Genomic DNA, 27,511 nt, shown 5'->3' with positions numbered 1-27,511 from the left:
GGTTTAGCTAAAGTGGTTGTAAACCCTTACATATACCCAGTGAAAGGCACTATCCTCTGGTAATACACAGAGATTAAATAAAGCCTCCTACATAAGTTGTACCTGTTTATCTGCAGCCTTCTCTCCTCTTCATCCACTCAAAGTCCAGAATTTATAAAGCTTGTCTAAGCTGTCAGAAAAAAAGGAGGCGAAAAATGTCTCTGCAGAGCTCAGTGAGGAGAAGTCTGACAGCTTATTGGAGGGAAGAGACACGCCCCTTTCACACTGAACTAGAGTTAAGGTTGTCAATCAGCTGAAGCTCCCTCCCCTGTCACCATTTTTCTCTTGGTGTCAGGAAAACTTGTCAGAAGTGATTCACACTGATAGCAGAGGAACAAAGCGGGCCAGACAGAAATGACACTTAGTGATTAACCACTCAGGAAAATTTTCCCTCCTTCATGACCAGGCTATTTTTTGCAATGTGACACTGTTACTTTAACCACTTCCAGACACCTAGTACGTGATTTTGTGCAAGTGATGTAGGGGGCGCGTGTGCTTTGGCGGACCGCAACTCCCGCTGTGATTGGACACAGCCGGAGCCAATCTGCAGGTCTGGCGGCCGCAATGGCTGCTGGTACCGCCGATCGTTGGTGGAATGACAGAACGGCGGTTTGTCTGTGTAAACAAGGCAGACCGCTGTTCTGTCAGGAAGGAAAAGAGAGATCTTGTGTTTCAGCTAAGCTGAAACACAGATCTCTAGTGCATCTACTCCCCCACAGTTAGAAAGCACTCCAGAGGAGCACACCTAACCCCTTGATCATCCCTAGTGTTTACCCCTTCCCTGCCAGTGTCATTTATACAGTAACCTGCATTTGTTTATCACTGATCATTGTATTAGTGTCACTTGTCCCCAAAAAGTGTCACTTAGTGTCAGATTTGTCCGCTGCAAGTCCCGCTAAAAATCGCTGATCGCTGCCATTGCTAGTAAAAACAATAAAAAAAAGTCCATAAATGTATCCTATAGTTGGGATACCTGCAGCTGATTATAACGATACTTCGGAAAAATAAGTGAATAAACAACTCTCTTCCTTTATTCAATGCTCAAATCCCCACTCTCTACAATTGAGCCCCAATGGGAGGGTGAAATGCATCAGAGGGGGACAGCCTATGGAACTTAGTTGTCCATGTGGTCCCAAAAAAAGTTGAGAGCATTATTTCTTGGACATCCAGGTATGCTCGGAATAGGTGGTCTGAAATTGAAATGGGGATCATGTGTTCTATGTTATGGCCATCTTCTAATAAATACATGACTCAATTAGGAAGCCTATGTTTAGCCCCGATGGTAATCACCCTGCTGATTTGGAAGCATTGTTCTGGAATGTACTCTCCTTGCCCTGAACTTTTGATTGCGTTATTTAATCCGGATGTCCCTGATGGCTTATGCTACAATCGTATGTTCCCCTAGACCCAGGCGGGGGTTTTCAACTCCGCCTTTTTGTCCACCCATTGACCCATACATTTTTGTCCTTTGCAGATATGTAGTCCAAACACCAAATTCCGAAATTGCTTTTTTACTCATGGCTACAGATTAAACATTTTTTCTCCTCCAAATCCACTACCTTATATGAGTGGGTGGAGTCAAGCAAATCATTCTTTTAGGCTCTGTTTTAGCCATCTTTGCATCCAGAACTGCTGGTGAACAGCATGAATTTAGCCCATAATTACAGAACCAGGATTACCAACTTACATGCAGCTGTGTCAGGCTTAGTATCCCTCATCAGTGCAAGATATAACTTTTACTCGCTCAGCTGCTGCTACCAATTACCACTAGAGAACTCTTTTGGGAGATTGCCAGAAACCTTATAAACAGAAATTAGATTGCTATGGCTGGGGAACACAATGAAAAACAAAATGTGCCCCTGTGTTTAATTGAGGAGATCCTAGATAAAAGCTGAATTCTAGAAATTCTACTTTGTGAAATGTGCAGGCACACTATGAGTCAAGTACAGTTGGGTGCATGTCACCTCTGGGACTTCTCTATTACTTATGTCACAGGTTTATTGCATTCCTGGTGGATACGCTCTGTGAGAAGAGAGGAGCACACAGAACAGCTATGCCCGCCCCTCCCCCCTGCTGGCCATTCACAGAAGCCTTTATTCTTTGTGAATAAGTTCTCCTAATGCAAAGGCTTCTGTGAATGGGCAGAAAGAAAGATAGGGGCCGCATTGCACTTCCAGTGACTCTGCTCTTGAAAGAACTGAAACCACAGTGAGCATCGTCAGACCTCCAGGAAGAACAGAACACAATAAACCTGTCCATTGTGAATAATAGAGGTAAGTCTATGATGCGTCAGGCACCTCCTTAAGCCCCGTACACACGCATCGATTATTGGCTGGGAATTTTCGGCCAACGTCCGACCGGCCGATTTTCGGGTTGTTAGTATAATTCTTCCGACAACCGACTCCGACTTTTCGGCCGAAAAAAATCTGGTGTGCAGGCTATAAAATTTTTGTTGGCCGTCAACACAACGGCCTGATTGTTCGTCAGTCAGTACAAATTTCGGCAGACAAACATCTGATAAGCAAGACTGGGCATGCTCAGAGAAGAAAAAACACACGGAAAGTAAACCAACACATGACATCACTTCTGAAGTAGATTTTTGTTGGCCGAGAAAATTAGTGTGCAGTCTAGGCACATTCCAACCAACAAAACACCACTCTGGACAAAAGTCGGACGATCGGTCGGCCGATAATCGTTGCGTGTGTACGAGGCATTAGACATAACTCATGGTATGCCTGCAGTTTTTACAATGTAGCTGAATTCCTGGAATTCAGCTTTAAACACGGGAACCCATTTACTTTTTCATGCAGCCTAAAGCTTTAAAATCTCCCCTAAGTGTACCGTTACCCTTCAGGATTAATTGACCTGCTAACTTGAGCACAGCTGCAGTATTTTCTGGCTAGCATTAGCAGTTCACTAGTTCAAATTTTTTTTGTTTGTTGCCAATAGTCACTCTTTCAAAGCCATGACAGCTGTCCTGACTACTGCATACAACATTGTCTTATTGCTGGTGAATATGCATCACTCTGTAGTGTAAGAAAGACACTTGATTTCCTGGCTTGTCATGTAAACTTTTTTTTTTTTTCCTCCCCCCCCCCCCCCCCTCCCCAAGTTCAACTTTTGTCTCTCTCTCTCAAGAACTGACTGTTGCATTGAAAGCCTTTTATAAAACAGATTGAAATCAGTCCTTTTGTATGCATAAGTGTAGGTAATTATACTTTAAAGAGAACTTGCTTTGTACATTTTAATTTTTATAAAGAAACGAGCAGTTATCTCCCTGACACCTTATTAAATGTATAATTAACCTTATGATCCCAAGCTCACTTATGAATGCTTGGCAGTATAATTGGAGACGAAAAGAATTCTTTTTTTTTTCCCCCCCTCTTTCTTTTCCAGTTCTAAACCTCAGTTCTTTGGTCTGCCAAAGCATTAGTTTATTATTTTTTTTTTTTCCTTTTAAACAAACCTGCAGCTTGCCGTGCCAAGGACAAATTTATGACAGATTGGCATGATTAGGCAGCTACTGTATTTCTTTGTAAGCTGCTATTAGGCAGTAATGATTCTTTACTGAGCTTTTAATCGTTTCTCTTGTAGTTGATGTCCCCTTAGTATTATGCTTTTTAAAAAAAAAAAAAACAAAAAAAACTTTGATTCAATTCTACTAGTTTGGCACATCTGATGACATTTCTGTTCTCTCCTCTTCTCTGCAGAGATGCAATGCTATTCTGGAACAAGGCGGAATTCTGAGACCACACATTATCAGACAAAGTTTTAGGGGTCAGGTATGGTATATTTCTGTATAAAATAATAACCTTCGTGGAGTTGTGCCATCACAAAGTGATACAGCTTTTATTTGGTTAAAGTGGATTTAGTTTATTATTTAAGTGGTATTCAACCCCAAACCAAATTTTTTTTTATTGCAGCTTACCATTCCTTAACCACTTAAGCCCTGGAGGATTTTCCTGCTAAAAGACCAGGGGGTATTTTGCGATTCGGCACTGCGTGACTTTAACGGACAATTGCGCTGTCGTGCAACGCTGTACCTAAACGAATTTGGCGTCCTTTTTTTCCCACAAACAGAGCTTTCTTTTGGTGGTATTTGATCACCTGTGCGATTTTTTTGATCACGCGCTATAAACATAAAAAGAGCGACAATTTTGCAAAAATAGCAATATTTTTCACATTTTTTTATATGAAAAAATGTAAAAATCAAAATTTTTTAACATTTTCGGCCAATTTGTTTTATCCTACCTATGTTTGGTAAAAAAAATCGCAAAAAGCGTATTTTTATTGGTTTGCGCAAAAGTTATCGCGTTTACTAACAAAGGGAAAGATTTTTGTCATTTTTGTTGTTTTTTTTTTAACGCGTAATGGCGGCGATCTGCGATTTTTTTTTTTTGCGGTACTGCGACATTGTGGCGGACAGATCGGACCCTTGACTGACATTTTTGACACTTTTGGGGTTACCAGTGACATTTCTACAGTAATCAGTGCTATACATATGCACTGTTTCTGTAAAAATACACTGGTAGTGAAGGGGTTAACTTTATTTGGGAGGGAGGGGCTGTGTGTGTTCCTAGGGGCGTGCTTTCTACTGTGATTGGCTGTGGCTTGAGCTGTAAGGACACTGGTCAACGGATCTACATAGTAGATCCGTGTGATCAGTGTCTTTACAGTGAGGAGAATGACAGGTGGCTTGTTTACACAAGCTGCCTGACATTCTCCCTCTCCCCCGACGATCGCCGAGTGACCGGCGGACATCGGGTCCGCTGGTCACACGCGTGGGGGGGTCCGTGACCGAGCGGGAGCGCGCCTCCGCGGGCGAGCGCTCGCTCCCCAGACCCTCCCAGGCTAGTGACGTTAATTAACGTCACTCTGCCTGGCAGGGGCTGACCGCCGCAGTAAATCTACTTGCGGCGGTCGGCAAGCGGTTAAATGCGGTGGCTGCATTCATTTTATTTCATCTGGTGATCCAACCTGTAACACACCTACTGTATTAAGTCGATGAAAGAAAGCCGGCAGCTCAATCTTCTGCAATGAATAAATGTATTAATCCAGGTGTGGTACAAAATAATACAGGGCTTACGCGTTTCAGCTTGTAGCCTTAATCCTAGCCATGATGGACTATGGTTAACTACCTCCTGCCCACTGTATAGACAAATTACGATGGGCGGGATGCTCCATTCTTCTGGGAGGTAGTCATATGACATCACCCCAGTTTCACCGTACTTGGACGTCTGCGGCAATCACGGGTGCGCTGTGTCACTGGGGCACGGCACAACCCCGAACTCTGTAAAGAGCCGATGACCTGGCTCTTTACTCATGTGATCAGTTGTGTCCAATCACAGCTGATCACATGTAAACAAGGAGATGCCAGTTGTCGGTTCTCCTCGCCTCACACAGACAGAGTGGGGGGAGGAGAGCCAATCAGCGGAATCTCCTCACAGGGTAGACCTGCACAGATAATCAGTGACCTGATTATCAGTGCAGCCCCAGCAGTGATGCCAATCTTTGCCCATCAGTGATGCATTTTATTGCCCATCAGTGCTTACTCATTGTGCCATCTATCAGTGCTGCATATTAGTGCTACCTCATCAGTTCCCTTCAGTGCCGTCTCATCAGTCCCGCTTTACCAGTGCCCATCAGTGAAGCCTCGTCAGCGCACATCAGTGAAGGGGAAAAATGACTACTAACAAAAAAATTTTCTTTTTAAAAAATGTCAGTCTTTTTTCATTTAAAAAAAAAAAAAAAAAATGTTATATCCGCAACAGAAATCTCGATTTGTGGAAAAAAAATTATAAAAATGTAATTTGGGTACAGTGTTGCATGACCGCGCAATTGTCATTTAAAATTGTGACCGCACTGAAAGCTGAAAATTGGCCTGGGCAGGAAGAGGGTAAAAGTGCCCGTTATTGAAGCGGTTAAAGAATAAGTTCACATTTTGACGAAAAATAATATTCTAAATGCACATTTTTTGCAGCTTATTTCATTTTTTATTTATTTTTTGCCTGTAAAGCATTGCACTAGTGATCAGTGGATTGCTGATGCCATGTAGGTCTCCTACAGATGTGTCAGTGTATCCGCTTGCTCGTACCTCAAATGAATGAATTACCACAGAGCTCACAGTGCCATGCTAGTTAATTGAAAACTACAAGCCGACAGCCGCAAAGGTTGCTGGACCTTGTAGGTTTCCATTCACAGAGCGCTGTGAATGAGTAACTGGCCGCAGTTTTTTTAAACAATTTTGACATATAGAGGGGGGGGGGGGGGAGAGATCTCCCGCTAGCGTCACAGCGAGAGGTGCAGGGGCCTGTGCATTTGACATGTTACACCACAAATTTGGGTGTAACATGAAACTTGTTATGAAAGGTGAACTTATCCTTTAACCACTTGCCGACCGCCGCACGACTATCTACGTCGGCGGTCAGCCCCTCACAGGCAAACTAACGTAGGGCTACGTTGTTTGCTTGTGAGGGTCTAGGGAGCGAGCGCGCGCCCCCCGGGGCGCGCTCCCGCTCCCGCGTGGTCACGGACCCCCCCGCGCGTGTGACCAGCGGACCCGATGTCCGCCGGTCACTCGGCGATCGGCGGGGGAGAGGGAGAATGTCAGGCAGCTTGTGTAAACAAACTGCCTGTCATTCTCCTCGCTGCAAAGACACTGATAAAACGGATCTGGTATGTAGATCCGTTGATCAGTGTCCTTACAGCTAGAGCCACAGCCAATCACAGTAGAAACCACGCCCCTAGGGACACACATAACCCCTCCCTTCCAAATAAAGTTAACCCCTTCACTACCAGTGTATTTTTACAGTAACAGTGCATATGTATAGCACTGATTACTGTAGAAATGTCACTGGTAACCCCAAAAGTGTCAAAAATGTCAGTCAAGGGTCCGATCTGTCCGCCGCAATGTCGCAGTACCGCAAAAAAAATCGCAGATCGCCGCCATTACGCGTTAAAAAAAAAAAACAACAAAAATGACAAAAATCTTTCCCTTTGTTAGTAAACGCGATAACTTTTGCGCAAACCAATCAAAATACGCTTTTTGCGATTTTTTTTTACCAAACATAGGTAGCATAAAATAAATTGGCCGAAAATTTTTAAAAATTTTGATTTTTACATTTTTTTGGGGGGGAATTTCATATAACAAAATGTGAAAAATATTGCTATTTTTGCAAAATTGTCGCTCTTTTTTTGTTTATAGCGCGTGATCAAAAAATCGCACAGGTGATCAAATACCACCAAAAGAAAGCTCTGTTTGTTGGAAAAAAAGGACGTCAAATTCGTTTAGGTACAGCGTCGCACGACCGCGCAATTGTGCGTTAAATTCACGCAGTGCCGAATCGCAAAATACCCCCTGGTCGGAATGGGGGTAAAATCTTCCGGGGCTTAAGTGGTTAAGGCTACATACCGAAACGCGTAAGCCCTGTAATACTTTGTACCACAGCAGGATTAATAAATATATTAATTGTGGAAGATCGAGCTGCCGGCTTTCTTTCACTGCATGTTTGCTCGGGTGCTAGGAGGACACTACAAGCCAGTACACCGACTGTTCACCACCTCAGGAAAGTACTGCAAGTGTTTTCTACTATATATACACCTATATTAGATTAGGTTCACATCCTTGCAGGGCCTGCATGCTGCGTTTACATGGGCTTTGCAGACTATTAGTTTGATTGGGCTGCTGTACCTGTGCTTCCTGCAGACAAAAAGTCCTTGGCCTTTTTTTAAAGTTGCAGGAGGGCAGGTTCATGGAATGCACTGTGTTTTTAAATGCATGGGGGTGCTATTAAGAATTGACGGCAGCTGCAACCCTGGGAACATGTTATATGTTCCCAAAGGTGAACTTATCCTTTAAGGCCATTTTTCAGCAGTGTAGATGGATCTGGGCTTTACACATATCGTCTGTGGCATCTACAGTGTTTTGTGCTGATGGCACACTGCCATCTTCTTCCTGCGCTCCATCTGCTCTGACAAGCTCACGTAGGTACATCACCGATGTCTTCACTTCTGGTTGGCCAGGCTGCCTTCATTCTGCCTTTGAGATTCATAAGCGCCTGCCCCTTGCAGTAGAGTAAAAAGCCAAGGATAGAGATGGAATCGTACAGGCTCCGCATTGCCAGAGCAATTGGCTTGTAATTACAGAGATTATACAGACATCAAATGTACGTTGATCAGCCATAACCTTATGACCACCTACGTAGTATTGTGTAGCTCCCACTTTTGCCACCTTAACAACCCTGACCCATCAAAGCATGAACTCTACTAGCCCTCCATGTATGCTGTGGTATCTGTCCCCAAGCTGTCAGTAGCAGATCCTGTAGGAGAAGTTCTGTCGTCCTCCCTCATGCTGACTGCTGAGATGGGAGGGCAGAGATGAGCCTCTCCACAGCTGCATAAGGGGGGTACAGCAGCTGCAGGAGAGGTGCAAACGCCACATGAAATGGTCTAGAGGGCCAGATTCACCCCGTGGGCCTTGTGTTTGACTCATGTACACTATTGGATTGAAATCTGGAGGCCAAGTTTGTTGTCAAAAAGTTAAACTTGTTGCGTTCCTCCACTTTATGCAGTGTGGCAGGGTACGTTATCCTGCTGAAAAAAAAACACTGCCATAAAGATTCAATAAAGGGTTATACTTGGTCAGCAACATGGTTTAGATAGGTGCTACATGTCAAAGCAACATCCATATAAATAACATGACCCAAGCTTTCCCAGCAGAATATTACCCAAAGCAGAACACTTTCTGCTTCAGCTTGCCTTTTTCCATAATGAATCCTGGTGCCAACTCGGCCACCCACATGATGTAAGAGAAAATATGATTCAGCAGACTTACATTGCTCTGTAGTCCAGCTCTAATGCTCATGTTCCCTTTGTAGGCGTTTTTACCTGTGGACACGGGTCAGCATGGGCCCCCTGACCGGTCTGCAGCTACACAACCCCATACACAACAAAATGTGATGCCCTTTTATTTCTGCTTTCAAAACAACTTCAAGGACAACATGTTTATTTGCTGCTTAATAAATCCATCGGACTTTCAGATGCCATTGTATCATGATATTCAATGGTATTTACTTTATTAGTCAGTGGTCTTAAAGTTACGGCTGCTCAGTTTAAAAGAAATTGGGAAAACAGCCAAGAACTGTTTAGGCACCAGGATTTTTATGATGGAGTCCTCCCTGAGCTTGGATTTGAGTCCAGAAGTAGATGATGCCTAAACAAAGATGACTCTGTCCTTCTGGAGAGAAAAGAATGTGAAGACATTATTGGTACTGTGAACTCTAGGGGGTAATATATACCTGGAATTGTTACATTGGCACAGTATTGAGTATGCAGCCGTACCACAAAAAAAATTATCATATCTGATACTAAGTCCACGTTACCTTGTGTAAGTACTTTCACCTGCTAACCGTAAACTTTTTTTCTAAAATCTCTTGCAGAAAGAATACGTTGACCAACTACTAGACATACTGAACGATCCTGTGTACAGGCAGGTTGGGTACAGCTGCCTGATGAAACATTACAGTAAGTGTGGTCTGTGGCATGCGCCGCCATTAACCTTTCATGAAACATTTGGCTCCATCTTTCCAGTTTTTACCAATTATTTTTTTTTTTTCCCCAAAAAAGTTTTTTCCTCAGCCCAAAAGTTGTGGTGAACTTTTGGGCTGAGGTGTTTCGTGTGCTATCCACAATTGCTGGGGTTACTCTTGCACCTGACCCTACTATAGCTCTTTTGAATAAGAGCCCACCTGATTTACTTAAATCGCAACTTAAACTTTTGCTTTATGTCACCACTGCCTCAGATCAAACTATTGCCAAGGTGTAGAAAACACTCCGCCTCTGCTTTCTAGACTTGACACAGATTTATAATTCATAGCAAAATTGAGGACACATTACTTGATCGTATCCCCAAATATTTAAAAATATGGCAGCCATGGGTCGATAATTTTCTGCCTCAAGACTTCAACTACTCATTACTGGAACCCTGATTATATACAGTTGTGCTCATAAGTTTACATACCCTGGCAGAATTTATGATTTCTTGGCCACTTTTCAGAGAATATGAATGATGACACAAAAACTTTTCTTTCACTCATGGTTAGTGTTTGTCTGAAGCCATTTATTATCAATCATCTGTGTTTACTGTTTTTAAATCAGGACAACATAAACTACCCAAATTACCCTGATCAAAAGTTTACATACCCCAGTTCTTAATACCGTGTATTGCCCCTTTAACATCAATGACAGCTTGAAGTCTTTTGTGGTATTTCTGGATGAGACTCTTTATCTTCTCAGATGGTAAAGCTGCCCATTCTTCCTGGCAAAAAGCCTCCAGTTCCTGTAAATTCTTGGGCTGTCTTGCATGAACTGCACGTTTGAGATCTCCCCAGAGTGGCTCAATGATATTGAGGTCAGGAGACTGAGATGACCACTCCAGAGCCTTCACTTTATTCTGCTGTAGCCAATGACAGGTCGACTTGGCCTTGTGTTTAGGATCATTGTCATGTTGGAATGTCTAAGTACGTCCCATGTGCAGCTTCCGGGCTAATGAATGCAAATTTTCCTCCCAGTATTTTTTGAGAACATACTGCATTCACCTTGCCATCAATTCTGATCAAATTCCCTGTGCCTTTGTAGCTCACACATCCCCAAAACATTAGCGATCCACCTCCGTGTTTCACAGTAGGGATGGTGTACCTTTCATCATAGGCCTTGTTGACTCCTCTCCAAATGTAGCTTTAAAGGTTATGGCCAAAAAGCTCAATTTTGGTCTCATCACTCCAAATTACTTTGCCAGAAGGTTTGAGGCTTGTCTCTGTGCTGTTTGGCGTATAATAAGCGGGATACTTTGTGGCATTTGCATAGTAATGGCTTTCTTCTGGCGACTCGACCATACAGCCCATCTTTCTTCAAGTGCCTCCTTAATTGTGCATCTTGAAACAGCCACACCACATGTTTTCAGAGAGCAATATCCTCTGATAATGTCTGTGCGGACGATAAGCGTCAGGAGCTCGCAGTAGAACTTCATTTTAATACATTGCCTGTTACCATGCGATTCTTGTAAGTGCCATTCCTTTTATTTCATTAAAAGTTTTTAGCAATATTACGCTATGTGCACTCCTTTTTCTGGTTTTCATGTCATCTGGCCTTGAGAGACTTTCATCCCTACCACCTTATGAGCTGAAAACTACTTCCATGGTAATGATCGTAGGAGGAATCAGGATCGCCTTGTAAAGCCTGAACAGGTCTGTTTGCTATATGGCAATTCAGACCCATTTGATCTGGTGAGAGCCCACTTTTACTGTTTACTTGGTGTTGGGATTCTTTTCATCATGTTTGGATTCATATATGTATACCAACAAGATGGATCACTTCTTTGGGACTTTTATTTAAGCCCTATTTCAGTATTGGACTTTATTTCACAATATCCTATATTTTTTATATATATATATATATATATATATATATATATATGTTCGATTGTACTCTTGTATATTATGTACACTCATTAGCGCTGCACTTTTTTTCTTCCACTTGTTGTTTTATAATTTGTTTATCAATTATGTTGTGCTGGCAGCTTGATTTGTTTTGGTACTAGCGCTTTCTAGACACTTTTTTAATGTTTTCAGAGAGTCTTGTATTTCACCTGAAGTTTGTGGGGTTTTCTTTGCATCCAGAACAATTTTCCTGGCAGTTGTGGCTTAAATTTTGGTCTACCCGACCGTGGTTTGGTTTCAACATAACCCCTCATTTTCCACTTCTTGATAAGAGTTTGAACACTGCTGATTGGCATTCTCCATTCCTTAGATATATTTTTATATCCCTTTCCTGTTTTATACAGTTCAACTACTTTTTCCCGCAGATTCTTTGACAATTATTTTGCTTTCCCCATGACTCAGAATCCAGAAATGTCAGTGCAGCACTGGATGAAAGATGCAAGGGTCTGTCAGGAGTCTACAAACTCATTGACCTCTTATACACACACACACTAATTACAAGCAAACAGATCACAGGTCAGGATGGTTACCTTTTAATAGCCATTCAAACCCCTTTGTGTCAACTTGTGTGCATGTTGTCAGGTCATAATCACCAGGGTATGTAAACTTTTGATCAGGGTCATTTGGGTAGTTTCTGTTGTCATGATTTAAAAAGAGTAAACACAGTTGATTGATAATAAATGGCTTAAGCCAAAGACTAACAATGAGCGAAAGAAAAGTTTTTGTGTTATTCATATTCTCGGAAAAATGGCCAACAAATCATAAATTCTGCCAGGGTATGTAAACTTATGAGCACAACTGTATCTCTAGCTTTACCCACGGTTAACCATTGCTTGATCATACACCTACTGGATCCCCTGGTCCCCTCTCCCTCTTTTCTCTCTAATCCTTCATTTATATATTTGAACTGTGTATAGGTAATAAGCTGCTTCTTACTTCTCCTATTTCGGAACATTTACGTTTGCTTATCCCCATGAATTGGGGTTGTTCAACTGCATGCCTGTGTTCATAATTGAACATTTGCTCCTTTTTGTGATCTAATTTCAGCTATCATCAGTCTTAAACTTTTAGAATGTTATCTACTGTGTACTAGTTTCATGGTCGCGTTGGTGGAAATTTTATGATGTATCCAGTTTTTTTTTCTTTTCCAATAAGAATATTGAACAAGAAAACAAAAAAAAGGTTTCCTTCTCCCAACATTCAGACAAATGGAACAAAAAAATTAATAATTTAGTATTAGGCACCGCAGATGTCCTTGTAGGGGAAATATGGATTCTGATTAATATTACAGTGCAGGACATATTTTATGCATGCAAAGAACGAGTGATGATATTGAATCATGGTGCTGTTTGCAGTTATTGGTGTATAGACCTGGAAAACAGCAGGTTACTTACTCTGTGTTCACTGTTATTATTTATTTATGTTTTTTATGGTGTAATTTGTTAACCGTAGAGGTTTAAGATCCAGATAATGTATTGCTGCATTGTGTTTGTCATAGCATTTACAACCCCTAGCAAAAAGTATGGAATCACCATTCTTGGAAAATGTTCATTCAATTGTTTATTTAGGGAAAAAGAAATTCTATTTCGTTCATTGACGGACACAGCTCCTGGTCTTCATAACTATTGGGTTATACTGCCCCCTACAGGAGTAGGACACTAGGCAGAAAAAGAATCTGGCTATGCCTATGAGCAGTCCCAGGGGGTATACTCCGTCTCCCTGCTATAGGTACTCTTTGGTCCTGGCAAATTTTTTCTTTTTGGATTTTTCCTGCGAGATCTACAATGAACTGCCGGACTGTGTGATGGGCTGAATAATCTAGATCCAGTGGTCACCCCAGTCTGGCCAGCGAGCGAACACAGACCTCAGCTCCGCGCTAAGTCGGCCGCGACGTAGCCCCCCTGGACAGGGGCTGGCCTGCGAGTTAAACGCCTCGCAAGGTCGCATACAATCAGGTCTCCACCGTAGTCACAGCGTTCCTCCTGGCCGACAGCCCCCCATTTCAATGGAGAAGGGTTCTGTCTGGAGCTGTGCCCACCCAGTTCCTTGTATGGTAAGTAGTTGCCCCCCCTCTGCCCCTGGAGGGTTTTGGGGTGGACGTGGGCCCCTCCTTGGGATGGTCGGACCCCCGGGTTCCCCTCCTTCCCGTCAGTCACCCTCCTTTCATCTGTACCCCATCCTACCCCTCCCCATCCACTTATGCTTGGGCTGTATGGGTGGTCTGCTCCACCTCTTGTGGTGGGAGCAGGGCATTGTTCTGGCGATGGGGGCTGGGGTGGTGCGCCACCAGCGACCGGACGATCGTCTGTATGGGGGGGGGGCTGTATCTGGTAGGGGCTCCTGCCAGGGCCCCCTGTCTGGGGTCTGTCCTTGAGGCCTGGGTCTGTCCTTGAGGCCTGGGATCCCTCCTGGGTCCCTGGAAGCCTTGTGGTGCCACACGGGGCTGTCATTTTGTTGTAGTCTTGTGTGTTTCTATGCACGGTGGCCATGTTTGTGTAGTCCGGCGACCATTTTGTGGTAGTTTATCATTAAAAATAGCAGCGACCATGACAGTGGAGCCCTGAAGGTGGGGATTTTGGCGGTGTTAGCCCCTCCTCATCCCCTGGTGCTAACTCCTTGATCTTTTTACTTCCTGATCGCCGTGCGTTTAGTGCAGATTATCCTGGTGGCTGCAAGTGCCTGTTTCTGCTAGGTGGTGAATCTGATAGGGTCCTCTCCCTCTCTGCTGAGGATCACTTGGTGCTTGTGCCTGGTGACCGGGTTGGTGCTGCCAGCGCAGTTGGGGTGGTCCCTTTGCAGTGTTTTACACTTTTTGTGGGGTCCCCCTGGTGACTCATGGAGTCTTTGGAGCACATCTCCCCACCTGATACCCTCTCTGAGGCTGTGGGGCCCTCTGGGTCCCAACCATCCATCGATGCACTGACGGCGGTCCTGGAGTCCTTTGTGTCCCGGGTGAGGTGGCTTTCAGGTGACGGGCTAGCAAAAAGCACCTTCCGCCTTCCCCTGCCTCATCTGTCTCATCAGATCCTGAATCTGATTCGCCCGCCGCGGATGTGGGTCACCCTGCTGGGTCTGCAACCTCGCTCGCGGAATCCTCCGATAGTGAGGATGATTCCTCCACGTCTGCAACCGTGCATTAGAAGGTGCTGGTGGATACACTGATCGTATCTGTGCTTGAGACCTTAAAGACGGAGAACGCAGGTACCCTTTGGCACTCACAAGCCATCCAGAGCGGCAAAGGTGTTTCCTTTCTTTGCCTATTTTGACAAAATTGTCGCTAAAGAATATTGGCCTGCAATATGTACACTCTGGCTGGTTTGGCACTGAGGCCGGTATTCACCATTGCCCTGGTGTCACAAACTCTGAGTGGGCTAAGCTTTTACGCTGTGACCTGGAGAGAGAACAGCCCTCCCCCCCCCCCCGCCTTTGCTAAGCTGGCGGACCAGGGGCTGCAGTTTATCTGTGATGCCTCTTTGGATGGGGCTCCCCTGATGGCTCGCCTTTCTGTTTTGGCAGTGGTCCTTCAGCGTGTATTTTGGCTCAAATGCTGGTCTGGATTTCTAAAAAAGCCTTGACTGATCTACCCTTTCAAGAAGATCGCCTGTTTGGAGCTACCCTGCATGACATAATTAAAGGTCCCACAGGGGGGAAGAGTACCTTTCTTCTGCAGGCTACTAAGAGCAAGGAACCTCTTCGTAGACGTGGGCCCTACTTCTCTGCTCATAGGAAGTTTTTTCATCCCTTAGGGTCGACTGAGGAGGGCACAAACTGATTTCAAGAACCATGGACTTTCTCTTACGTCCTCCGACAGTCGCCGCCTCTTCATATTCGTCACATATGGGGTATTAGACTTTGCTCCGAAGGAGTAGCTAGGCAACAGAATATGTTAACAATAAAGCTTTAACATATCCCACCCTCAAGGGGTGGTCCCCTCAGTCAATACCCTCCTACTTCCTGCAACCATATCTCAGTTTTAATGTCTAGCTTGTCAGGAGTGGCTGGCTCTCTCTGTGCTGGGACTTTTTGTCCCAGACTCTTTCTTCTTTTTAAATATTTTGTTTGAGTTTTTTCTCTACCTTTACTTAGCTGTTATTTTTGTCAGCATTAGTTAGTTCTTCGGACGAAGAGGATCATGCGGACTGGGTCTCGGGCTGATCCCCCTGATCGCAGGTCGTGGGTCAGTGGCTTCCCAGTCTGCCATCGAGCGTTCAGCCAGGTAACGCTCCTGGCACAGTGAACGACCCATCCCTGTTCGGTGCAGGGATGATTGGTGAGGTGGCTACCTCACCGGACGCTGTGCGGTTTCTTAACCGCCATTGTGTGCGTCTTGAATTGCGACTCTCCCTGCCTCATGTGCAGTGGCTTGTTCGCCTGTGCGGGTTCCCCACGCCATGTGAACCGATTTACCATCCTGCTTTACAGTCGCTGGCTTTGACGGCCTGGCTGTTGAGACCGAGGTCCTGAAGGAGAAGGGTCTCTCTCCAGAGGTCGTTCATACCTTGATCAACGCGAGGAAGTCTTCCTCGGGAAAGGTTTATTACCGTACTTGGAAGGCCTATTTTGCCTGGTGTGAGTCCAGGGGGTTTTCACCCCGCACGTACTCGGTTTCCCGTGTGCTGTCTTTCCTTCAGACGGGTGTCGATCAGCGTTTGGCGCTGGCTACGATAAAGGGTCAGGTGTCTGCGCTGGCCGTTCTGTTTCAACGTCCCGTGGCTTCCAACTCCTTGGTTGGCACTTTTATTCAGGGTGTGCGGCATCTGGTTCCTCCTAGGAGGGATCCTTTGCCCCCTTGGGACTTGAATCTAGTCCTATCTGTGTTACAACGTGCTCCTTTTGAACAGATCAGGGAGATCTCGTTGTCTCTGTTGTCCAAAAAGGTCGCCTTTTTGGTGGCGAACACTTCGGCTCGCAGAGTGTCGGAACTGGCGGCTTTGTCCTGCAAGTCTCCGTACCTGGTTGTTCATTTGGATAAGGTGGTCTTGCGACCTAATCCTTCTTTTCTGCCGAAACGAGTTTCGGAATTCCACCTTAACGAGGATATTGTTTTGCCTTCGTTGTGCACGAAGCCTAAACATCCAAAGGAGGTGAGATTGCACTCTCTGGATGTTGTTCGGGCGATAAGGGTTTACCTTAAATCGACTGAGTCTTTTCGTAAGACGGACTCCTTGTTTGTTCTTCCAGAGGGTCCTCGGAAGGGCATGGCGGCTCGGGCCTCTACCATCGCCAAATGAATCAGGCAGACCATTGAACAGGCCTATGCCTTGCAGGGGAAGGTTCCCCCTGTGCCTGTGAAGGCGCACTCTACTAGATCACTGAGTACGTCTTGGGCCTGCCGTCATGGGGCTTCTGTAGCCCAGGTGTGTAAGGCGGCGACTTGGTCGACCGTGCACACTTTCACAAAATTCTACAAAGTAGATGTTCAGGCATCGGCGGATGCTTCCTTTGGCCGCAAGGTTCTTAGTGCGGCTGTTCCATAGGGTCCCTTGTTGGGGACTCCTGACTGTTGGGATAGTTTTTTTGTATCCCCTGGTTTTTTTGTCTTTTCCTGGGTTGTTGCTCCTGTTGAGCACTTATTTTTGCTGTTGCCCAGCTGGTTTCCTTCCTTTGGTAAGGTTCCTTTCTTTGATGTGGAGACTGCGTTGCCTTTCGGCGCGGATGCGTTTCCCACCCCTCATGTTTGCACTGCTTTGGGACGTCCCCATATGTGACGAATATGAAGAGGCGGCGACTGTCGGAGGACGTAAGAGAAAACGGAATTTTTGTAAAATCTTACCTGTAAAATTCCTTTCTCTGAGTCCTCCGACAGTCGCCGCCCCCGCCCCTCTTTTGGGGTTTGAATGTATACTCTACTGCTATTCCACTAAAACTGAGATATGGTTGCAGGAAGTAGGAGGGTATTGACTGAGGGGACCACCCCTTGAGGGTGGGATATGTTAAAGCTTTATTGTTAACATATTCTGTTGCCTAGCTACTCCTTCGGAGCAAAGTCTAATACCCCATATGTGACGAATATGAAGAGGCGGCGACTGTCGGAGGACTCAGAGAAAGGAATTTTACAGGTAAGATTTTACAAAAATTCCGTTTTTTCTGGTACAAGACAAGTGGGTCCAAAAAGTCTTTAGGTCCAGCTACAAGATCCAGTTTCGCTGTTGTCCCCCAGCAATGTTCTTTCCTTCCAACTTGCGCCTGTCTCCGGACCGCTTACAGGGTCTGTTTGGGGCCGTACAAGACCTGTTACTTCAAGGGGTGATTGTCCCGGTTCCGACTTCAAAATGTTTTCAGGGTCTCTACTCAACTGTTTACAGTTCCCAGGAAGGAAGGCAAGGTGCGTCCAATCCTGGACCTCAAGGTGCTGAACTGCTTTGTGCGGGTACAGAAGTTCAGAATGGAGTCCATTCGCACAGTGGTGGCATGCCTGCGTCAGGGGGATTTGCTTGCCTCTATAGACATCAAGGATGCTTACCTACAGATTCTGATATGTGTCGGTCACCAGCGCTTCCCCTGCTTTGCCGTTGGAGAAGAGCAATATCAGTTTGTGGCGTTACCCTTTGGTTTCACCTCTGCTCCTCAGGTCTTCACAAAAGTGTTGGCACCGCTGCTAGCTTTGTTACGCCAACAGGGGATGGAGGTACTGGGCTACTTGGAAGACCACCTTCTGCGAGCAGAGTCTCCTACTGCTCTGGTGCAAAACCTAGAGATCACCATATGAACTATGCCAGAGTTCGGCTGGATTATCAGATTTTCAGAAATCTGCTACTGGTTCCGTCCACAAAGCTGGACTGCCTGGTCTGACTCTGGGCTCCACCTTAGCCAGAGTGCTCCTTCCTGTGGACAAACTCCAGAAATTGCAGGCTGCATTTCATCTCCTGCTGTCCAGCAGATGGTCATCCCTCCAGACTTGCATGTGGGTGCTGGGCCTGATGGTGTCGACCTTCGAGGTGGTTCCGATTGCACAGTTCTATACGAGGTCCCTGCAAGGGAGATTCTGTTCAAATGGGACAAGACTCCTCAGTGTCTGGACAATCAGAGTCAGGGAACGAAGGAGTCCCTGATATGGTGGCTTCGTTCTCTGGCGCTTTGGCTGAGCAAATCCTTCCTTCCCTTGTATTGGACAGAGGTCATCACGGATGCCAGTCCGTCTGGCTGGGGAGGCCTCCTTGGCAAAATTTCTGCTCAGGGGCTCTGGACACTGTAAGAGTCCAGACTACCGATCAATGTCTTGGAACTCCGAGCGATCAGACTGAGTCTGGACCATTGGATGGATCGTCTTCAGGGATGCCCAGTGCGCATTCAATTGGACAATGCCACGGCCGTGGCTTATGTCAATCACCAGGGGGGCACAAGAAGTGTCCTGGTGGCTCTGGAGGTAGCTGGCATTCTAGGGTGGGCAGAACGGGTCGTTCCAGCCCTCTTCGCTGTACACATTCCCGGGGTGGAAAACTGGCAGGCGGATTACCTCAGTCAGCAGGCGTTGGACCAAGGGGAGTGGTCCCTTCATCCGGAGGTGTTTCATCAGTTGTGTCTTCAGTGGGGCATACCCGAGGTGGATCTGTTGGCATCTTGGCTCAACAGAAAAGGTGCAGAGGTTTGTTGCTTGGTCACGGGATCCTCTGGCAGATGCCACAGACGCGCTGGTGGCCCGTGGGTCAGTATCCTCTGATTTACGTCTTACCTCCTCTCAAACTTCTGCAAAGACTTATACGCAGGATTAAGGCAGAGGGATTCCACTCATCTTGGTGGCCCCGGACTGGCCTCGCCTGGCTTTGTATGCTGATCTGGTGCGGCTGGTCGCCGATGTTCCTTGGAGGCTTCCTCTCAGGGAGGATCTGCTGTCCCAAGGACCAATCTTCCATCCTGCTTTACAGTCGCTGGCTTTGACGGCTTAACTGTTGAACGCAAGGTGCCGAAGGATAGGGGTTTATCTGAGTCGGTGATTCCTACGCTGTTGAAAGCTAGGAAGATCTACCATCATACGTGAAAGACGTACATTGCGTGATGTGAGTCTCTTGAGGTTCATCCTTGCTCCTTCTCGTTGGCTCGGAGCTTGACCTTCCTTCCATGGGGGGATAAACAAAAATTGGTCTCTAGTACCATCAAGGGCCATGTGTCAGCTTTGGCGGTCTTCTTCCAATGACCCTTGTCCATGCACTCCCTGGCGTGCAGCCTTTCTTCAGGGTGTCCGACACTTGGTTCCTCCTGTGGGTTCTCCATTTCTGCCTTGGGACCTCGATTTGGTGCTTTCAGTCTTCCAGGAGCCTCCCTTTCCAAATCTTCGGATGATTCCCTTGCTTACACTGTCTCAGAAGGTGGCTTTTTTGGTGGGTATTACCTTTGTGTGCAGGGTGTCGGAACTGGGGGCGTTATCCGTCGTTCCTCCCAAAGGTTGTCTCTGATTTTCATTTGAATTAAGACATTATGTTGCCTTCCCTGTGTCCCAGGCCTAAACATCCGAAGGAAATTGCCTTGCAAGCCTTGGATGTGGTCTGGGCAACTAAGGTGTACCTGACAGCTACAGAGTCTTTCAGGAAGTCAGACTCTTTATTTGTGCTCACGGATGGGCCTCGGAAAGGGTTATCCACTTCCTCTGTAACCATTTCAGATGGATCAGACAGACGGTGATTCACGCCTATTCCATCAAGGGTCAGGTTCCTCCTTTCCCTGTTAGGCACACTCTACTCAGGCTCTTAGTGCCTCCTGGGCCTTCCATCATCAGGCGTCAGTGACGCAGGTTTGCAAGGCGGCCACCTGGTCGTCGGTGCACACTTTTACAAAGTTTTAAAAAGTGGATGTGTTGGCATCTGCGGATACTTCTTTTGACCGTTGCAGGCTGCTGTTGAGAGGACCTGATCCTCATTGAGGGTTTATGTTTTTTTCAGGTGGGCTCCAGTTGTTTTGGTTGAGCTCCTGTTGACTGTTTAGCCTTGGCAATTGTGTTGCTGTTCCCACCCCTCATGTTTAACACTGCTTTGGGACGTCCCAATGGTTAGTAAGATCAGAAGTTGTGTCCGTCAAGAAAATGGGATTTTTGACTTACCGTAAAATCCATTTCTCTGATGTTCATTGACGGACACAGCACTCCCCCCTCTGTGGAGTTGGAATTTCTCTGGCACTGCTTGTAACTAAACTGAGTACCTATAGCAGGGAGAGGGAGTATACCCCCAGGGACTGCCCATAGGCATAACCAGATTCTTTCTGCCTAGTGTCCTACTCCTGTAGGGGGCAGTATAACCCAATGGTTATGAACATCAGGAGCTGTGTTCATCAATTAACATCAGAGAAATGGATTTTACGGTAAGTCAAAAATCCCATTATCACAGACATGCCTCAAAATATTTTAATTTAACATTCCATCCTTCTGGCTTTAAGAAACACTTAAAAAATAAAGAAAACTTTTGTCAATTGCAACTGTTTTTGCAGATCAAGCAGAGGAAAAAAAATATGGAAGCACTCAATTCTGAGGAAAATATTATGAAATGACCATGTACTTTGCATCAGATTACATCTGCTAATTAGTCTGCAGTTAAAAAAGAGTGCTTGAACACCTTGGTGAGCTGTTGCACTAACCTGATTGACATGAATCATGACTCCAACATGAGAGATGTCCGTTGAAACAAAGGAGAGGATTATAACATTTCTTCAAGAAGATAAATCATCATGGAATGTTGCAGAAGATGTTGGTTTTTCCCAGTCAGCTGTGTCTAAAATCTGGACCAAGTACAAATCAAATGGGAAGGTTGTTAAAGGGAAATGTACTGGTAGATTAAGGAAGACATCAAAGCGTCAAGATAGAAAACTTAAAGCAATATGCCTTGAAAACAGAAAATGCACAACCAAACAACCAAAACAATGAGGAACAAATGGTCAGAAACTGGAGTTAATATCTGTGACCTGATCTGTAAGACATCGCCTAAAGGAAATGAGATTTACATACAGAAAAGCCAAACGAAAACCATCATTAACACATAAACAGGAAAAACAAGGTTAAAGGGGGCTAAAGAAAAGCAATCGTGGCCTATGGATGACCGGATGAAAGTGATATTTAGTGATGAACCACGAATCTGCATTGGGCAGGTTGATCATGCTGTGGAACCTTTTGTTTGGTGCCATTCCAATGAAATGTATGAAGACGACTGGCAGAAGAAAACATGCTAATTTCCACAATCATTGATGATATGGGGTTGCATCTCAGGTAAAGGTACATGGGAGATGACAGTCATTAAATCTTCAATAAATGCACGTTATAATGATATTTTGGATGCTTTTCTTATTCCATCAATTGAAAGGTGTTCGGTGATGATATAATTTTTCAGGATGATAATGCATCTTGCCATAGGGCAAAAGTCGTGAAAAGTTTCCTTCAAGAGACATATAATGTCAATGGCATGGCCTGCAAATAGTCCAGACCTCAATCCAATTGAAAATATATGGTGGAAATTAAATAAAATGGTCCATGACAAGGCTCCAACCTACAAAGCTGATCTGGCAACTGCAATAAGAGAGAGTTGGAGCCACATTGATGAAGAATACTGTTTGTCGATAGTTAAATCCATGCCTCAGAGAATTCAAGCTGTTATAAAAGCCAGTAGTGGTACAACAAAGTACTAGTGGCGTACTGTAGGTTTTTTTTTTTTTCATGATTCCATAATATTTTACTCAGGATTGAATGATTTCATACTTTTTTTTCCTCTGCTTGATCTGCAAAAACAGTTGCAATTGACTACAGTTTTCTTTTTTTTTTTTTTTTTTTTTTTTAAGTGTTTCATACAGCCAGAAGGTCGGAATGTTAAAGTGATTTTAAAGTCTCGTTTTAAAAAAAGAAAAAAATAACATACATGTTATACTTACCTGCTTTGTGCAGTTGGTTTTGCACCGAGTGGCCCGAATCCTCCTCTTTTTGGGTCTCTCTTCTGTGATCCTGGCCCCTCCCTCCTGTTAAGTTCCCCAAGCAACTTGCTGTGGGGGCACCCGAGTCGAGTCACAGCTCCCTGTGTCCTTTCAGACACAGAACTGCGACCGGCCCAGCCCCCTCTCTCTCCTGATTGTCTGACTGACTTTAATTGACAACAGCGGGAGCCTATTGTCCGACGCTGCTGTCTCAGCCAATGAGGAGGAAAGTCCCGGGCAGCTGAGAAACTCCTGCAACATCACTGGATAAAGATAGGCTCAGGTAAGTATAAGGGGGGCTGATGAGGGAGGGTGCTGCACACAGAAGGTTTTTTTTTTATCTTAATGCAAAGAATGCCTTCTGCCTTTACAATCTTTTTAAATGAAAATCATTTTGAGGCAGATCTGTGATTATTTTTTTTTTCTACACAGCACTGCCAGCGCCTGGGTTATTACGACTCCTGCATTACAGACACGCAGAACCCAATTCCTTCTGCATCCCATTTAGTGATTACCCTAGAGGGAACCCCTTCACTTTAGCAATTGCGCATCAGAGGGAGCATAGACAAAAAGGCCTTAAAAACATGCATTGTGCTGATGGCCCACAGATTACATGGAAGGCCACTCAGGGTTATAGTGGTTCTCTTGTCTAAGAGCAATGTCCTGTTATTACACCGCTTCCTTCCCCTGACTCTCGTTCCATCTCTGTTTGGCCTATCTGACAGTCACAGATTTCTCTGCCACTTTGTCCAAATTCTATGGAAAACATTTGGCACCCCCAAAACTTTCAGATTCCAGGGGCCAAAAAGCTACACCCTCTCTCCCCCGACTCTGGCTATAAATCAGATTTGGTACCTCAGTTAAATAGAAAAAGGGACTTGGGCCTCATCCAAAAAGATACAACTATATTAGGTAATTAGCTTACTCCTACCTTACTGGTAGGAGCATGCAAAGCGTTTTTTGGCTGAATTGTATATACCGCTTTGTGCAATATATATTTGTTGCTAACATGGTTTTCTAGGTAATCATAAAACCTGTTCTATGTCTGGGTCCTGAAGAAGCCAAAATAGTGGTGAAACGTTGACCGTACAGACAACATCACATCACACCAGAGTATAAATCGTATCGTTCCAACTATATACATTGATTTTTTTTATTCTGCATTTTCTTATGCAATATTCTTTTCCCCTTTGTTGGGGTCAAATTTTTCTACAATATTTTACATTTGTTCAATACCATTCTGTGATTTTACTTAGCCTATCTCCTCTATGTGGCCATTATAGTCGGTCATTGTAAGGATACTGGGGTTCTTCCCCAGTAATTACCTAATATACAGAGTTGGAACCTCCAAACTTGTTTGAGGATGAAATGAAGAAAGCAATGGGGATGCAGATATTGTAGCAGATACTGCGTAGGATTTTTCAACCCCTGTGCTTTGATCCATAAGCTCGACAAATGCTGTGCACTGGGGACACTGACTGACGCGATGCAAAACTTGTCTAGCAGCACCTGATTCTACACACCCAAAACAAGAACCTATGGGCACAAAGATGCCAGGAAAATTAAAAAAAAAAAAGTTCCAATTCACACATGTGCTTTATATGAGAATCGACCTAATCCTGAAAGTACAGTTATGCTCAAAAGCTTGCATACCCTGGCAGAAATTGTGAAATTTTGGCATTGATATTGAAAATATGACTGATCATGCCAAAAAACTATTTAGGAATAGTTCTTTTATGAAGCCATTTATTATCATATAGTTGTTTTGCTCCTTTTTAAATCATAATGATAACAGAAATTACCCAAATGGCCCTGTTCAAAAGTCTACATACCCTGGAATGTTTGTCCTCGGCACAGACACACAAGGTGACACACACAAGTTAAAATGGCAATTAAAGGTTAATTTCCCCCATCTGGGGCTTTTTAAACAGTGACCGTGTAGAAATAGTCAGTGTGTTTGTTAGCTCCTATGTGGATGTACTGAGCCATGGGGAGCAGAAAATAACTGTCAAAAGACCTGTGTAACAAGGTAATAGGATTTTATAAAGATGGGAAAGGATATAAAACGCTATCCAAAGCCTTGAATATGCCAGTTATTAAATAGTAGAACCTTTGGAGATCTCTTGATACCAAGCCAAGGTCAGGTAGACCAAGAAAGATTGCATCCACCGCTGCCAGAAGAATTTTTCGGGATACAAAAAAACCCACAGGTAACATCAGGAAAAATACAGACTGCTCTGGAAAAAGTCGGTGTGGTTCTTTCAAGGAGCACAATACGATGATGATATAAAGCTTTTTTGGTCAAAACCATAAGCGCTAGGTTTAGAGAAGGGTCAAAAAGGCCTATAGCGCCAATAATACCATCACCACTGTGAAGCATGCTGGGGGCTCACTGATGTTTTAGGGATGTGTAAGCTCTAAAGGCACTGGGAATCTTGTGAAAATGAATGGCAAGATGAATGCAGCATGTTATCAGAAAATACTGGCAGACCATTTGCATTTTTCTGCACGAAAGCTGTGCCAAGAATGTTATTGGACTTTCCTGCACGACTGACCCTAAGCACAAAGCCAAATTGACTCTCCAGTGTTTACAGAAGAAAAAGGTGGAGGTTCTGGAGTGACCATCACAATCTCCTGACCTTAATATCATTGAGCCACTCTGGGGAGATTTCAAACGTGCAGATCATGCAAGAAGACCAAAGACTTTGCATTACCTGACTGCATTTTCCGGTGACGAATGGGCAGCTATACCACCTGCAAGAATTCAGGGGGACCTACAGTTGCAGAATATGAATTCCATAAGAAATAAAAGAAATGTGTTTTGCCAGCTCACTCATGTTTTCTTTAAAAATGGTACATCCTGTATATTACCAACTCTCCAAAGGCATGCAGACATTTGAGCACAACTGTATACTAATTACTGTTTAACTTTTTGCGGAAATTTTTCTTATGGAAAAGGAATTTAGGAAAAAATGGGCTGTAGTAGATCCTGCCATTTTAGTCTTAAGTGAGCACCTTACAGTTCCTATTGAGAATGTTCCCATCTCGAAAGATTCTGTTGATCGGCGTTTCAAAGCCTTTCTTTAAGGTCTCCTTTGCCTTACAGGTGAAGCCTTGCAGCTGGCAATGCCTGCCCTGTCTTTTTGCAACACTATTGCTTTACTGAACAAGACAAATGAATAGAGACCACAAACTTGTCATCGACTCAGTTCTCTTAGAACAATTGCAGCTCATGCCCTTGACCTTGTTTTGTGTTGCTCTGTTGTTGGACTGGTCTTCGCCTCCATCCTGCTTTATGCTGTTAAACTTGCCGTCTTCCCCAGTGACTCCATGGGACCTCAACTAGGTTTCAGTCAGAAACCTCTGTTCAAGCCTGTTATGGATATACCCCAGACTCTCATGGTTGCCTTCCTTGTGGCTGTCACCTCTGCTACACATGCCTCAAAGTTAGCTGCTCTATTCCTGTAAGGGACCCTTCCTAGTCTTGTACAAGGTTAAGTTTGTCTTGCAGCCTAAAGCCTTTTTTCTTCTCAAAGTAGTTTCCTCCTTCTGCTTTAATCAGGACACTGTGCTAGAGCGATTTCTGAAGGAAGACAATCCGATTCCCTATTGTCTTTCCTTAGAGTCATTTTAGGGTACAATCTTTCTCTCCTTCCACCATTGCCAGGTAGATTAAACAAGTCATCACTTGAAGCTCTGCCCTTTCCCATGAACCCACACTTTAATAGTTTGGTCAGTGCTAAATGGGCATCAAGCATTGGTTTCCTAGATTAACAAGACTGCCACCTGATCTTTTGTTCACATGTTCGTTTTACCAAGTGAATATTCCGGCATCTTCCGATTCCATTTCCAGGCCTAAGGTGCTTCAGGTTGCTTATTGACTTTTCAAGCCCTCTGTTTGCTCGTTTGTTATGTGGGTCTGTTGGTGGTTGTGCTGCCCACCCCTCAGCTGCATGGCTTTTTGACATCCCATTTATCTATGACTTCACTCCTGTAATATTTGATTAAAGTGGAACTTCACTCTTTTAGCAATGACTATTTGTAATCCTTATCCTGCTATCATCAGTAAATGGATAGGAAAGTTTATCATATTTGGTAGTTTAACCACTTAAGCCCCGGAAGATTTTACCCCCTTCCTGACCAGGGGGTATTTTGCGATTCGGCACTGCGTGACTTTAACGGACAATTGCGCGGTCGTGCGACGCTGTATCTAAACGAATTTGGCGTCCTTTTTTCCCCACAAACAGAGCTTTCTTTTGGTGGTATTTGATCACCTGTGCGATTTTTTGATCATGCGCTATAAACAAAAAAAGAGCGTAAATTTTGCAAAAATAGCAATATTTTTCAAATTTTTTTATATGAAATTCCCCCCAAAAAAAATTTAAAAATCAAAATTTTTTAACATTTTCGGCCAATTTGTTTTATGCTACCTATGTTTGGTAAAAAAAATCGCAAAAAGCGTATTTTGATTGGTTTGTGCAAAAGTTCTCGCGTTTACTAACAAAGGGAAAGATTTTTGTCATTTTTGTTGTTTTTTTTTTAACGCGTAATGGCGGTGATCTGCAATTTTTTTTTTTTTTTTGCGGTACTGCGACATTGCGGCGGACAGATCGGACCCTTGACTGACATTTTTGACACTTTTGGGGTTACCAGTGAACTTTCTAATCAGTGCTATACATATGCACTGTTACTGTAAAAATACACTGGCAGTGAAGGGGTTAACTTTTTTTGAAAGGGAGGGGCTATGTGTGTCCCTAGGGGCGTGCTTTCTACTGTGATTGGCTGTGGCTTCAGATGTATGAAGAGTGATCAACGTATGATCATCCTTCATACACAGGGGAGAATGACAGGCAGCTTGTTTACACAAGCCGCCTGACTTTCTCCCTCTCCCCCGCCTATCGCAGAGTGACCGGCGGACATCGGGTCCGCCGGTCACACGCGCGGGGGGGTCCGTGACCACGCGGGAGCGCGCCTCCGGGGGCGCGCGCTCGCTCCCTAGACCCTCACAAGCTAGTGACGTAGCCCTACGTCACTTTGCCTGTGAGGGGCTGACGTAGATCGGCGTTAGGCAGTCGGCAAGTGGTTAAACTTTT

The 27,511-nt window shown here is 44.6% G+C and overlaps 1 protein-coding gene across 1 annotated transcript in view; it reads left to right on the top strand.

The window, feature by feature from the left end:
• Nucleotides 1–27,511, top strand: part of LRPPRC (leucine rich pentatricopeptide repeat containing) — a 402,453-nt gene that overhangs the window by 363,678 nt on the left and 11,264 nt on the right. Inside the window, exons 35-36 of the mRNA XM_082250995.1 lie at nt 3,750–3,821; nt 9,477–9,561. Coding sequence (XP_082107121.1) covers nt 3,750–3,821; nt 9,477–9,561 — 157 coding nt within the window. The remainder of the gene's footprint in view (nt 1–3,749; nt 3,822–9,476; nt 9,562–27,511) is intronic.

Source organism: Pelophylax lessonae (genome assembly GCF_965119305.1).
Source record: "Pelophylax lessonae genome assembly, chromosome: 3".
In the NCBI taxonomy this organism is placed as follows: Eukaryota; Metazoa; Chordata; class Amphibia; order Anura; family Ranidae; genus Pelophylax; species Pelophylax lessonae.
The sequence above is the reverse complement of the archived record's forward strand: the minus strand, read 5'-3'. Positions and strand labels throughout refer to the sequence as shown.